General features: G+C 45.4%; 1 protein-coding gene across 1 annotated transcript; it reads right to left on the bottom strand.

Annotated features, from left to right (window-relative positions):
• Positions 1 to 11,615: 11,615 nt before the first annotated feature.
• LOC116956971 (NXPE family member 2-like) lies at positions 11,616 to 15,980 on the bottom strand. Its single transcript, XM_032978874.2, has 4 exons — positions 15,945 to 15,980; positions 14,976 to 15,075; positions 13,869 to 14,081; positions 11,616 to 12,720 (listed from the first exon to the last, which is right to left on the bottom strand). Exons 1-4 carry the CDS (start codon positions 15,978 to 15,980, stop codon positions 12,188 to 12,190), a joined length of 882 nt encoding a protein of 293 aa, XP_032834765.2. The 3' UTR covers positions 11,616 to 12,187.
• Between the last annotated feature and the right edge of the window lie 4 nt (positions 15,981 to 15,984).

Below are 15,984 nucleotides of genomic sequence, written 5' to 3'. Positions count from 1 at the left end.
TTCTGGTAAGTTTTGATGTGATTTCTCTATTCACTAAGGTTCCAGTGAACGAATCGCTTAATTTACTTGATACACTAGTATAGAATACCGGTTTACCAAAAGATATTCCGAAACTTGCTGACCATTGTTTAAATAACACTTCTTATGGAGAGGGGATTTCTTTAAACAAAAGGAAGTAGCAGCAATGGGCTCTCCTGTATCCCCTGCTATAGCAAATTTGTACATGTAAAACTTTGAAATAAGAGCACTTGCATCGATCACATTAAAACCATCCTTTTAGTTTAGATATGTGGATGACACTTTGGTTGTCTGGCCACATGGTAAAGATACACTTAATGATTTTCTAAATCATCTCAATGCACAAAACCCGGCCATCCAGTTCACCATGGAAATGGAGGTGAATAACACACTCCCATGCTTAGATATTTTTCTTGGACATGGCCTAAGCGGTAAAATAACACACAGCATTTACAGAAAGCAAACGCGCACTGATGCCTATTTGAATGCAGATTCACATCATCATCCAGCTCAGAAATCCTCTCTTATCAAGACGCTCATACATCGGGCTAAAACAGTGTCAGATGGTGAGAGTCTAGTGAGAGAGATCAAACACGTTAAAGATGCACTACGACAGAATGGCTACAATAATGCTCAAATTAACAGAGCACTGAATGCCAAATCACGATCGCAAAGCAGTACTGCTGAAAGCGATCAGATTGTTAAAACAATAAAAATTCCATATATCTCAGGAGCAACTGACAAATTAGCCCGTGTTTTGCAAAAGCAAAACATTACAGTAAGATTTGGTACAGTACACAAAATTCAAAAACTAGTATCTTGCACTAAAGACGCATTACCTAAATTATCAACAGAAGGTATATATTGGATTAATTGTTTATGTGGCAGATGCTATATTGGACAGACGGGACGTAACATCAGCGTAAGACTAAAAGAACATCAGAGAAATGTTAAATTATCTCAAACACAACTGTCGGCAGTGGCAGAACATGCTTGTCAACAAGGACACTCAATTCATTTTGATAATGTTGCAGTGTTGTGTAAAACTAATTATTACTGGCAAAGACTAATTAGAGAATCCATAGAAATTGAGAGGAATAAAAATAACTTTAATCGCTCTGACAGCTACAGGCTTAGTGCGGCCTGTAAGCGTATTATTAAATAATACACATTACATTTTGATTGAAAGCTTTCGTGACTGCAGTAATTCATATTCTTGGCTCTTTCGGTGGAGTCGCGTTGGGGGGAAGCAATAAAATAATAAAATATATATTTGTTGTTTTGTTGTTTCCCTTCAGCGTGACTTTGCCGAAGGAGCTAAGAATATGAATACACATTACAATTCCTTATCGGGGAAAAACATACTAATTAACAGATTACTAACATAGCATATAATCACTAACACATTACAACTAATTACTAATCTACAACTCATTACTAATCATAACCATTGACTGATTACTAATCGATTATATAATTACAATACCCCCCCCTTCCGCCTCAAATCACTGCACCTGATATGAGTTAAATGATGACGTCACCCTGCTGCTCTATTTAAGACCGGGAGCAAGCGAGGGCTTTACCATTCTGGCGAATTGCCCGATGATGCTGGATGTATTTACCAGCGAAACGTCGTACTCAAACTGTAAATGTTGTGTATTCACTCTTCAACACACCGGTGGGCTAAAGTAGTGAATTATTTGTCTTTTGTCAACGTGACACTTTTTTTTTGCTAATTGGCCGTGTCGGGTGGTGGAGGGTTACGACACATTTATAAATAATGTGATCTTACCCAAAAACCTTTATTATGAAATCCTAAATCAGTGCTACTCCGCGATGTTGAAATGCCAAACTTCAGCATAAAAAAATTCATTATCGACAAATTCAACTTTGAATAGTGCATCGTGTACAGCTCGTCAAGATGAGTCGATTGTCGCATCGCCGACCATCAACAGACTAAAAATGACTGCATCACGTACATTATGCGCTATAAGGTTCAAATGTAGAATGCGCGACGTTTTTAAAATGTGGAGTGGAGGGGGCTGGTCGGGATCGAACCCACGATCTCCTGCATACCAGGCAAAGTAGTTGGCATCTCCTAGCCACTGCGGCAGTAACAATGTGGACCCTTTGTGAGGGGGCCGAGGGAGCCGACGGAGGGAGCCGATGGAGCCGGGGGAGCTGGGGGGGCCGGGGGGGGGGGCGACAGAGCCATGAGGGGGCCGATGGAGCCGGGGGGGGGGCCCACAGAGCCGGGGGGGGGCGACGGCGCGAGCAGAGGGAGCCGACACTGACTCACTCACACATCATACACTGACTCACTCACACATCATACACTGACTCACTCACATCATGCACTGACTCACTCACACATCATACACTGACTCACTCACACATCATACACTGACTCATACATCATACACTGTCTCACTCACACATCATACACTGACTCACTCACACATCATACACTGACTCACTCACACATCATACACTGACTCACTCACACATCATACACTGACTCACTCACACATCATGCACTGACTCACTCACACATCATACACTGACTCACTCACATCATGCACTGACTCACTCACATCATGCACTGACTCACTCACACATCATGCACTGACTCACTCACACATCATACACTGACTCACTCACACATCATACACTGACTCACTCACACATCATACACTGACTCACTCACACATCATACACTGACTCATACATCATACACTGTCTCACTCACACATCATACACTGACTCACTCACACATCATACACTGACTCACTCACACATCATACACTGACTCACTCACACATCATACACTGACTCACTCACACATCATGCACTGACTCACTCACACATCATACACTGACTCACTCACATCATGCACTGACTCACTCACATCATGCACTGACTCACTCACACATCATGCACTGACTCACTCACACATCATACACTGACTCATTCACACATCATACACTGACTTTCTCACACATCATGCGCTGACTTTCTCACACATCATGCACTGACTCACTCACATCATGCACTGACTCACTCACACATCATGCACTGACTCACTCACATCATGCACTGACTCACTCACATCATGCACTGACTCACTCACACATCATGCACTGACTCACTCACACATCATACACTGACTTTCTCACACATCATACACTGACTCATTCACACATCATACACTGACTCACTCACACATCATGCACTGACTCACTCACACATCATACACTGACTCACTCACACATCATACACTGACTCACTCACACATCATGCACTGACTCATTCACACATCATACACTGACTCACTCACACATCATGCACTGACTCACTCACACATCATACACTGACTCATTCACACATCATACACTGACTTTCTCACACATCATGCACTGACTTTTCTCACACATCATGCACTGACTCACTCACATCATGCACTGACTCACTCACACATCATGCACTGACTCACTCACATCATGCACTGACTCACTCACATCATGCACTGACTCACTCACACATCATGCACTGACTCACTCACACATCATACACTGACTTTCTCACACATCATACACTGACTCATTCACACATCATACACTGACTCACTCACACATCATACACTGACTCACTCACACATCATACACTGACTCACTCACACATCATACACTGACTCATTCACACATCATACACTGACTCACTCACACATCATGCACTGACTCACTCACACATCATACACTGACTCACTCACACATCATACACTGACTCACTCACACATCATACACTGACTTTCTCACATATCATACACTGACTCACTCACACATCATGCACTGACTCACTCACATCATGCACTGACTCACTCACACATCATGCACTGACTCACTCACATCATGCACTGACTCATTCACACATCATGCACTGACTCACTCACACATCATACACTGACTTTCTCACACATCATACACTGACTCATTCACACATCATACACTGACTCACTCACACATCATGCACTGACTCACTCACACATCATACACTGACTCATTCACACATCATACACTGCCTTTCTCACACATCATGCACTGACTTTCTCACACATCATGCACTGACTCACTCACATCATGCACTGACTCACTCACACATCATGCACTGACTCACTCACATCATGCACTGACTCACTCACATCATGCACTGACTCACTCACACATCATGCACTGACTCACTCACACATCATACACTGAATTTCTCACACATCATACACTGACTCATTCACACATCATACACTGACTCACTCACACATCATGCACTGACTCACTCACACATCATACACTGACTCACTCACACATCATACACTGACTCACTCACACATCATGCACTGACTCACTCACACATCATACACTGACTCATTCACACATCATACACTGACTCACTCACACATCATGCACTGACTCACTCACACATCATACACTGACTCACTCACACATCATACACTGACTTTCTCACACATCATGCACTGACTTTCTCACATATCATACACTGACTCACTCACACATCATGCACTGACTCACTCACATCATGCACTGACTCACTCACACATCATGCACTGACTCACTCACATCATGCACTGACTCATTCACACATCATGCACTGACTCACTCACACATCATACACTGACTTTCTCACACATCATACACTGACTCACTCACACATCATGCACTGACTCACTCACACATCATACACTGACTCACTCACACATCATACACTGACTTTCTCACACATCATGCACTGACTTTCTCACACATCATGCACTGACTCACTCACATCATGTACTGACTCACTCACACATCATGCACTGACTCACTCACATCATGCACTGACTCACTCACACATCATGCACTGACTCACTCATATCATGCACTGATTCACTCACACATCATGCACTGACTCACTCACATCATGCACTGACTCACTCACACATCATGCACTGACTCACTCATCATGCGCTTACTCACTCACACATCATACACTCGCACAACCACTGACCCATTCACTCATCTTACGCAGGTTCACTCATCGTGTGCTGGCTCACTCACACATCATACACTCACTCAACCTAATACTGACTCGCACATCATACGCTGACTCGCACATCATACACTCACGCTGCTGCTGACTCACTCACACGTCATACACTGGGAGTGTCGTGCTGCCACCTATGGCTGCAGGTTTTGTTGTACGTGTTATGTATATCGTTTATTTATTGAGGCAACGCTACTGTAATTATGGATAAAGATTCATACAACAACAAAATACAAAATCTGCTCAACGATGGAAGTTACTCAAAAATTAAAAATGACCCGACCAATAGCCTAACGATAAAAACCAACAAGATCATCACAAGTTCGACCTCCCTAATCGACCCAACTAAACGTCCCTCCCTAAAACCTTCTGCTGCAAGACCCCCTAGATTCTATGGTCTTCCCAAGATTCATAAAAAAGGGACCCCACTACGACCCATCGTATACACGATCAACTCCCCTACCTATAAACTAGCCCGTTTTCTGTCAGATACCTTGCTGCCTTTCACTGGCAAGACCACCTCAGCAGTACTTAACTCAGCCCAATTGGTCTCTATGGTCAAAGACGTTGTACTGTCCCCTGACGATATCCCTGTCAGCTTCGATGTGGTCTCTTTGTTCACCAAAGTCCCAGTACCTGATACCATTGAAATAATTGAAAAAATTTGGTCCAACATGGACTAGACCCCGATACACCTGCACTGGTTAGGCACTGCCTCAACAATACCTACTTTACTTGGAATGGCACCTTCTACAAACAAAATGAGGGTACCCCCATGGGATCCCCCTTGTCACCAGTGATAGCCAATATTTTCATGGAGAAATTTGAATCAGACGCCATCCAGACTTCCACCCTCAGACCTTCCCTGTGTAAGAGATATGTGGATGACACTTTCGTCATTTGGCCGCATGGCCTCCCAGCTCTGAACCTTTTCCTACACCACATCAATTCCAGACATCCCGCCATCAAATTCACCATGGAGGTGGAGAAAGATGGCAAGCTACCATTCTTGGATGTTCTGTTTGAGAGGAGACCTGATGGCTCATTGGGACATTCTGTCTACAGGAAACCCACCCACACGGATTCCTACTTGAAGCCTGATTCCCACCACCACCCAGCCCAGAAGAATTCTCTCATCAAAACTTTATACCATAGGGCTCATTGCATTTCGGACCAACACCACCTGACCAGTGAATTAAAACATGTACACCTGGCCCTCAAAAGGAATGGATACTCTGACCGTACCATCCGCAAAACTGTTTCTCCCTCCATACAGAAACAACCACTTGATACTCTGGTCAAAACCATCACACTACCATATACAGCAGGCGTTACTAAAAGGATTTCCAAAATTCTAAACAAACACAAGATCCAGGTCCGGTTCAATACAGCACACAAAATTCGTGATCTGATCCCATCCGTGAAGGATGTCATTCCTGACTTACAGTACCCCGGGGTTTACAAATTGAGTTGTACCTGCGGTAATTGCTATATCGAGGAGACAAAGCGTCTCTGACCGAATTCGCGAGCACAAATCAGATTTGAAACACGGCAAAACGAATTCTTCTGCCGTAGCTGATCATTGTTACAACGCTGTGGATGATCACGATATAATATTCTCCGATACCAAGGTTCTTTGCAAACCCACGGGTTTTTATCAGAGATTTGTTCACGAGGCAATTCAGATCTACAAGCACAGACACAATTTCAACCGAGAAGATGATTTCAAATTAAGCAACCATTGGAAAGATGTTCCAAATAGAACCAAACATTAAACTAATTTTCAATGGTAAAGTATATTTTTCAAGTAGTGGTACCCCAAACTTTCGCAGCTCTTAAATTCCCCTTTCCCACCATCAATAGGTAAACTCCCCCCCCCCCCCCCCGCGCCAAACGGAATTTGCACCCGTACAACACCTCGATGCTAAGTCGGCCAATCAAATGCAATTTTTTTATGCTAATTCCTTTGTCAATGCACCTTGTTTCCTCGCACACAGCTTAAAGGTCGCGGTCTGAGCGTGGCTGTGTTTCACTCCAGCGCTGTCCTCGAGACAGCCTGACCCCTTCACCTGATGAAGGCTGCTTGTGTTGTGGCCGAAACGTCGTGATTTTTGTTGTTTTATTTTTTACCTACGTGACTTTACCGAATAGAACCATAGAGTATGGATCCTTGCAGTCACGAAAGCTTTAAATCAAGAATTAAAATCACAGTTCCTATGATTACTGTTGTTACCTTGTTTTTGTAGTTTTATTTTGGTCTGGTTGTGGTGTAATAGTTTTCTACAATGTAGATTCATATTTTGTTTGTTGCGGTTACACCCGACTTAAGAGCCGCATGGCTCACAGGGCTATACCTAATAACTTGAACTTGAAACTTGAAACTTACTCAACCACTCGATCACCCACACAACCATTCACTCCCCAACTAACCCAAAAGCAAAGAACCCCGTGTAGCCTTAACAGACTGTAGGGGCAAGTGCTGTTAGCCAGCACCTATTAAGGCCGGCACGGTACACGAGGGGGTGGGGTGGCCAGCACCACGCCCGGCCGCCTTTGTCTCCCTAGTGGCGACGTTTACTACACACTGCACTAGGTACTCATTTGAGGCTGAATCGACCTAACGAAGCCCAGGACCGGATCAGATGATAGTCTCCGGTGTTGGCCGTGAGCGGGAATCGAACTCGGGTCGCCGGGTTCGTAGCGCATTGCGCCTTTCGCTACGCAGAGGCTGATATCGTCGTCATCATCGTCATCATCATGGTCGTGTGGACACTTATAGCAGCAGCCGAGCACTCTGAACGCGCGTTCCTAAATGTGGAGGGGCAACAGCAGAGGACCTGGAGATCTTCGGGCATCGAAATTAATTTAATTCGAGTAAAAACTTTACACCGTTGTGACGGGGTGCTCAGCAGAGGGCAGCGCAGCGTGAACCACTGTTATACTGCACCTCTACGCTCCTACGTTCACCATCCCCACCATCGCCAACGCGCGCCGACGAAAGCGGTGAAGTATGGTCAAATAACTACCCCACCCCCCAGGACGCGCACGGCGCGTTAAAGCATACACATCCGCACATATGGGGGTGCCTTTGCGGATGTGTATGCTTTAACTTTAACATAGCCTTTTCTGTGACCAGTCACAAGCTAATCACTCAGCCATTTCAATGCTAAATTATATGCTAATTCCTTTGTCAAGGGGTGCCTCTGCGGATGTGTATATGCTTTAACTTTAACATAGCCTTTTCTGTGACCAGTCACAAGCTAATCACTCAGCCATTTCAATGCTAAATTCTATGCTAATTCCTTTGTCAAGGCGCTTTGTTTCTTCTCACACAGCTTAAAGGTCGTGATCTCAGCGTGGCTTTCTCACTCCAGCGCTGTCCTCCAGACAGTCTCGTCCCCTTCACCTGATGAAGGCCGCTTGTGTTGTGGCCGAAACGTCGTGAGAATATTATTGTGTTATTTTATTTTATCAATTTATTATTTTATTCTCATTCTACGTGACTTTACCGAAAGAACCAAAGAAAACAAAACTAATATTAATTTTAAAAAGTATAAATGTACGACAGTGGCATTGTAACGCTTGTATTGTCGATTCTACAATAAAAATACAGAACACAAACAGCAACAGCAGCAATGTCGTTGTGTACAGCGTCATTCGTGCTCACTGCATCCCGCAACGCCGTTCATTCATTAAACACGAGGACCAAATCCTCTGCACAGCCACCGCCAAGCAAATTAAATCTACAAATTAATAAACAAATACAGAGAAAGCGCCAAACACAAAAGGCGCCAACAATGTCTGCGCTGTTCAAGTCGTCTGCTGCGTCATCGGCGCCTGTGACGTCACCATTTACGACCCCCCCCCAGACGCGTTGACGTCACCACGTCACCCCTCCCCCTCTACCCCCCACCCCCCCACGCGCTCCCCCCACCACCCCGCCCCCTTTCCACTGGACCGTCTGTGAACGATTTGGGGAAAATATCTAATTGAGATTTTTCTGACAGATATTGCGATTTGATTTGCGAAAAAAAAATGTTTTAAGTCAAGCTTCAGTTCAATATTCACTGCGTAATAGATTTCAAACGTGTGATGGAGCATAACCACGTGATACCATCAAAATATGAACCGCTCGAAATATTCTAATGCAAGTGTCGAGGTATTATTGTGCACTCCCATTGCTGTCAGCCGGTAGTACCGCACACGTGTCAATAGGGGGCGGAAGAGTGACTGAGCCCAGTGTCCAGGGACCATGACCCAACGGGGCCAACGGTCACCCCGATGGGATAGCGGATCCAGGGACGAAGACGACGTCACCCTCCCAGGACCTGGTGGAAGGTTCTGGAAGGAAGGCGTGGCCGGGGCAGAGCGAGCCACGGACTTGTATAAAAATCCGGACCTCTGAACGGTCCTGGCAGTCGTCGTCCACCAGAAGATCAATAACCTCCTGAAGAGAAGAGCCCAATGGGCAGAGCCGTATCCCTGGCAAGGGTCGGCTCCAGCTAACATACCAGTGAAGACCCAGGTCCACTCAAGAAGGGTGAGAGTAGCCAGTGTGAGGCGTATTCAGTCTGGAGGAATGACCTCTATTGTTATCGGGTGTGAGGGGCTGTTACTCCTCTGTGTTAAGAGACTCCTCTATTTATTGGCCCACTACACAAGGATGATAACTTAAAAGATACGAATTGATTTCAACACGTATTTTTTTCAAATGTTTCAATTCAAATAGAACAATCAAATGTAGAACAATTGTTAACTTAAATAAAGTAATAATAATACAAATTGAAACAATTACAATAAGCAAGTAATATGACTTTTCAATTCGCAAAAAATGGCAGCGTTTGTGATTTGCTAATCGCATTGATTTAAAATTGCGATTTCAATTTGAAATAGATTCATTGTTCAGCCCTACCGTGAACTAAAATAGCTTCATAGCTCATCGGATTCCTCCTGCACTAAAAATATCAGATTCTGAGGAGGGAGGGTGGGGGGATGGTGGATCATGATCAAAGAAAACATTTGCAAACAAGGGGTTAAAAATAAAGGTTTTTGGGTTAGATCGCGTTATTTATAAATGTGTCGTAACCCTCCACCAATAGACACGGCCAATCAGCAAAAAAAGTGTCACGTTGACAAAAGACAAATAGTTCACTACTTTTGCCCACCGATGTGTTGAAGAGTGAATCACTCTTCAAAAGTAGTGAACTATTTGTCTTTTGTCAATGTGACACTTTTTTTGCTGATTGGCTGTGTCGGGTGGTGGAGGGTTACGAAACATTTATAAATAACGCGATCTAACCCAAAAAAACCTTTATTATGAATAATATTGGTCGCGAAAGCCTACGTGTTAAAAACGCAACAGTTAAAATAGTTTTGGTCGCGAAAGCCTCGCGTGTTAAACCGGTAAAATAGTTTCCCCGAGAAACATCAAATTTCAAGTCGCAGCGAGAATTACAACGATCACGAAATTGCACCGAGTAAAAGAATTCCGCGTTCACACATCACGAAACGTGGTGTGTAAAGGCCTGCCATTGTTTACGCAGTGGAAGCTTGGCCGGAATTCACTTTGAAAAGGAGCGATTTGAGGTGCCTGAGTGACGGAAGTGACTTCAAGTCAAGTCTGGCAGAGCGAGAGACTGTACCGTGAGAAGCGATGATGGCTTGGAGAAGTCGTCACCCCGGCAGTGCAACGTGTGCTGCAGTTGCTGATGTTGATGAATCTGTAAACCTCCGATTAGCCACGGTTGGCTACGTACGGTGCGAAAGAAGTTCACCTTACACACACACATACTGCCCATAGACAAAAACTACCCATATAGATTCAACACTGCCCATAGACAAAAACTACCCATATAGATTCAACACTGACCATATAGATTTAACACTGCCCATAGACAAAACCTACCCATATAGATTCAACACTGCCCAAAGACCTACAATTCCCATATAGATTCAACACTGACCATAGACTAACACTGCCCATAGACTACACTACCCATATAGATTCAACACTGCCCATAGACTACACTACCCATATAGATTCAACACTGCCCATAGACTAACACTGCCCATATAGATTCAACACTGCCCATAGACTAACACTACCCACATAGATTCAACAATGCCCATAGACTAACACTGCCCATATAGATTAAACACTGCCCATAGACTCAACGCTGCCATGGTTCGCTGCATGCGGTGCGAAAGAAGTTCAACGTACCCTACAAACATTCCGAGTTTCGCTCCCACTCAAACACCCAGGGGGCTATCCAACCCTCTTTTTTAAGGGCCCCACTATTCTGACCGGCCCATTTAAAACTCTGTACAAAAGTGGCCCACCTGGTCTCGAACTCCCCTAAACTCCTTTTTCCCAAAATATTACGTCTCAAATGCTCCATGCTCGCCCATTGCGCTAGGAGTGTGATGTGCCACAGCTTCCATGAAGAGGGGTAGGGGGGGGGGAGGTTGGCCTCATGATCCTTGGATCGTTAAGGATTTCACAACATCTGGGGGCACAGCCAGAAAGGGATGAGGGCACGATGAGTTTGCACCGTGCCCGGAAGGGGACACCTTGGGGCAGTCCGGTGACACCTGCGGGGGATTCCCGCTCTTCTTCCCACTCGTCAGCGTGTACGCTCCGTGCGTGATTTGTTTCGTGTCAAACTGGACGTAGTCGCGCGGTGGTGGTATTCATGTTTTTTTTTTTAATAGATAAAGAGTGGAACAGCCACGCGGATTCGCACAGACGGGAACTTCAACGCACCACTTCCTGAAAATTCTTACCCTTAGCAACCGCCCTTTTAAAATCTGCATACCCGCCTCCTCTCTGATCTATTCCCTACAGCCGCTCCCCTCTGGCCCCTATATCACCGCCCCTTTCACAATAAGAGTACTCACCCTTCCCTGATCTATCCCGTGGAAAAAAAATCAGCAAATTTAAAATGCCATAATGATTTTGCACATCGACAAGAGTGACCAGTTATTCTCTCCCCCATTTCAGAAAACCCCAACTTTGAAACCACCACGAAAAAAAACGATTTCCCCCGGCGATTCTTTGACTGAACGCCGCCAAAATCTAACAAATGTATGACAGAAACAGGTCGACCTGGTTCTTCACTATCCCCTCGACGGGGTGAATTTTAGCGGAGTTAATCGACGCGGTCATGTCCCACGCGTCCACGAATGCCACGTTCGCGCCCCTGAACACCTCCAGGGTGATCTCGTTCATCCTGAACGTGCTCCAGTTGTTGAATATCTCGGGGTTGCGGACGTCTCGCGTGTTGGCCAACTTGACGACGACCCTCGTCTCGGGGCTTCTCAGCAGCAGCCTCCTCACGGCCTCGCCAATGTTGCGCATTCGCGTGCGGAAAACCGCCAGCGGGAAGACGGTGAAGTGAGCCCCCAGGCAGATGCCCACCGCCACGTGGCTCCCGCCGGACATTTCGTCGATGCGACGGGCGATGTGCCGGACGTCTTCCTTGTAGGTGTACGACCCCGTGATGAGCGGGTAGGCGTGGCAGAACCACTCCAGGATGATGTTGTTCTCGTTGTCGATCGCCAACTTCGGTTGATGCGTCCCGGGCTTGTGGAGGTCGAAGCGTTTCAAAGCTGCGCGAGAGAACAGACGAGTGCGTGACGCGGAGAATGCGCCTCTACGTCACGCGTTTGGTTGCGCGCATTCGTACGTGCGTGCCCGAGTGTGCAATGCTGAAGCGGCGGTGAGAAATCGGACCGTTGCATCGAAAGCGAGAGAGGTAACAATGAATAATTGTAAACGTTCGGACAGCTACAGGCTTTTAGTTGCCTCGTGGAAGCGAATCAGCAAATAACGCATTGTTTAAATGCATGCCTATACAAGTCACCATTCGTCAATGGGGATTAACCTGTGGGATGCCCTGTTTACGTGACATCCCTTACTAATTGTCTGTGTCGGGCGATGGCGTCTCTAACGACACATTTTTATATGTGCGTGATCTAACCCCAAAAAAAATAAACTGTATTATGTTGTAAAGTTAAAAAAGAAGGAACGGTTAACGCTACCCATATAGCTTTAACACTGCCCATAAACTAACACTACCCATATAGATCCAACCCTGCCCATAGACTAACACTACCCATATAGATTCAACAATGCCCATAGACCAACAATGCCCATAGACTAACACTACCCATATACAGTGAGGGGAAAAAGTATTTGATCCCCTGCTGATTTTGTACGTTTGCCCACTGACAAAGAAATGGCCAGTCTATAATTTTAATGGTAGGTTTATTTGGACAGTGAGAGAGGCAGAATAACTACAAAAAAATCCAGAAAAACGCATGTCAAAAATGTTATAAATTGATTTGCATTTTCATGAGGGAAATAAGTATTTCACCCCCATCCATGATAGAGGTTTTTTGGTTTAGATCGTGTAAAATACAAACTTTAAATGTGTGTAGTGGGTTTAATCTCCAACACATAACCGGTTTATATTATTGGTTCATTCGGTAAAGTCAAAGAACCAAGAATATGAATCACTGCAGTCACGAAAGCTTTAAATCAAGACATAACCGGTTTGTTGCTGAACTGGTAACGAACTGACCACGTTTTGTTTACGTGACAAACCTCTTGCTGATTGGGCTGTGGCGGGTGGTGGCGGGTTAAACGACACATTCAGATTCACGCGATCTAACCCCGACAAAACAAACACAAACAAACCACCGCCTTTGTTGCGAACGACGACACACGACGACGATCGCCATCAGCGGCCCCTTACCTTTGACGAACTTGTTGAGGTACTCCCAATACTGCCTGATGGTGGAATCGCCAAACAGGTACACCTCCTTGTGCCTCAAGCAGTCGGTGACGTTCGCCGGCGTGTCGAAGCGCCTCGCGCCGCACACCGTCGACTGCCAAGCGCCCTTGAGGTAAAAGCCGCTGGGGCTTGGCAATCCTAACCCGGGCACGCACCTCGTTGTCGGGACTTCGACTGGACGCACGTGGAGGGGAAGGGAGAGGGGGGTGAAAGAGGGAGATTGGAGATCCATGTCGCACGCTACATCTCACCCGGCACTGCGAAAAATTGTCCGGCCGCTTCCAACGTCATTATGTCCAAGGTGGGTGCGTGTACCAGTCCGGTGATCGGCAAACGCGGCCGTGTTGCTGAAACATAAAAAGTGTGAGCGGCGCTACGTAACATGGGCCCGCAGATGCGGGAGTCTTCGAGATTTTGGAGTGGTAAGTACGGTGCAGTCGATACGGTAACTTTTTAACAGTAGGATAAACATTGGTAAGGCACTGCCTTATACCAACACTTTCTTCACCTGGAATGGTACTTTCTACAAACAGAATGAAGGTACCCCCAATGGGCTCTCCCCTATCACAAGTGGTAGCGAACATTTTCACGGAGAAATTTGAGACAGACGCTTTCCAGACATCCACCCGGCGTCCTTCCTTGTGGAAGAGATCCGTAGATGACACTCTTGTTATTTCCTTTGAACCCATCTACGCGACTTTACCGAAAAACCCAAGAAAGAAAATGCGCTGCATGTTGATTCTAAAGGGGGAGGGGAAAAACGGAGGAGAGACACGGAAACTCCAAATATACAGCGGGCATCGTCAGGGTCCCGGATCGAACCCACGATTCTCCCGCACATCAGGCAAGGTAGTCAGCATCTTCCTATTCACCGGGGTGTCTTTCCAGTGTGGTTGGCCAACCAAATTAGTTTAAAAAGTCTTATTCGGACATCACCTGCCCCCACTCCACCCCGAATGTGAAACGATAACAGTTGCCTAGAGAGAGATAATGTGCTACATATAAAAAAAAACTTGGTTTTAATTTATGATCGGTATTAAATTAGTTGATGTCAAAATTATAACTTACCGTTGCTTGGCTTAGCTTGCAACGTGTATCTTATTGGTATGGGTTCGTGAAGCTGCCCACTGTGAATGACAACGAAGATTGTGTTAGTGGGAGAGGGTGCCTCAAAACATGAACAGGGTGGCTCAAAAGTCAGGACACATAAGGGTTGTTGATATACTGGGTGGCTCAAAAGTCAGGACACATAGGGTTGTTGATATACTGGGTGGCTCAAAAGTCAAGACACATAGGGTTGTTGATATACTGGGTGGCTCAAAAGTCAGGACACATAGGGTTGTTGTTATACTGGGTGGCCCAAAAGTCAGGACACATGACTCTCCTTCCCATAAAATGTATCATTTTAAATAAAGCTGTCTCTTTTTGCTTTTCATTAATATTTATTTATTTTAATTTGCTACTCACCTCTCTTACGCTAATCATTGTGCGCAGTCGCAAATGAATTTGCTCGGTCGGAATTAGCCCCCGAGATTGTGACGGGTTTCTGTCTTCATTTCTGTGGCTGCTCTATGCCCCCTGTATCGTTCCCATTCTGCTGTAATGGTGCACTGATGCACCACTTTATGCAATCGATCGATTGATTGCACCCACGTCGAGCTTATTTCGCACCACCGTACGTAGCCAACCGTGGCTGATCGGAGGTGCGGGGGAAGGACAACAACCTGAACACAACAACGAGTTGCAAACTCAAACACCAAACAAGGAATTCCTGAACACGGGCCAGAAGTGAGATTTTTTTTTTTACAAAATGGGGCTGGAAATATGTGATTTTAGTGAAATACACACGAAGTATTAAACATTCTTACTGCTATTAAGTGGTATGAAACAGTTGCTTAGCGCTATCCAATGTGGCAGGGCCAAGAGTGTCGAGTGTACAGCCTAGAGCTTGCACGTGACATTTTCTCTTTTGTTACTGAAATTGTCACGGGTAAATTTGTTCTTCTTAAATAAACAAGGAAGTTGTTTTCTCCTTACCCCTTCTTCTTCTTCCTTTTGGAGCGCAAGTGACATGAAG

This window comes from Petromyzon marinus, chromosome 68, assembly GCF_048934315.1.
Source record: "Petromyzon marinus isolate PM22_M1 ecotype Great Lakes invasive population chromosome 68, UKy_Petmar_22M1.pri1.0, whole genome shotgun sequence".
Classification (NCBI taxonomy): domain Eukaryota; kingdom Metazoa; phylum Chordata; class Hyperoartia; order Petromyzontiformes; family Petromyzontidae; genus Petromyzon; species Petromyzon marinus.
This window is presented reverse-complemented; position numbering and strand designations above follow the sequence as displayed.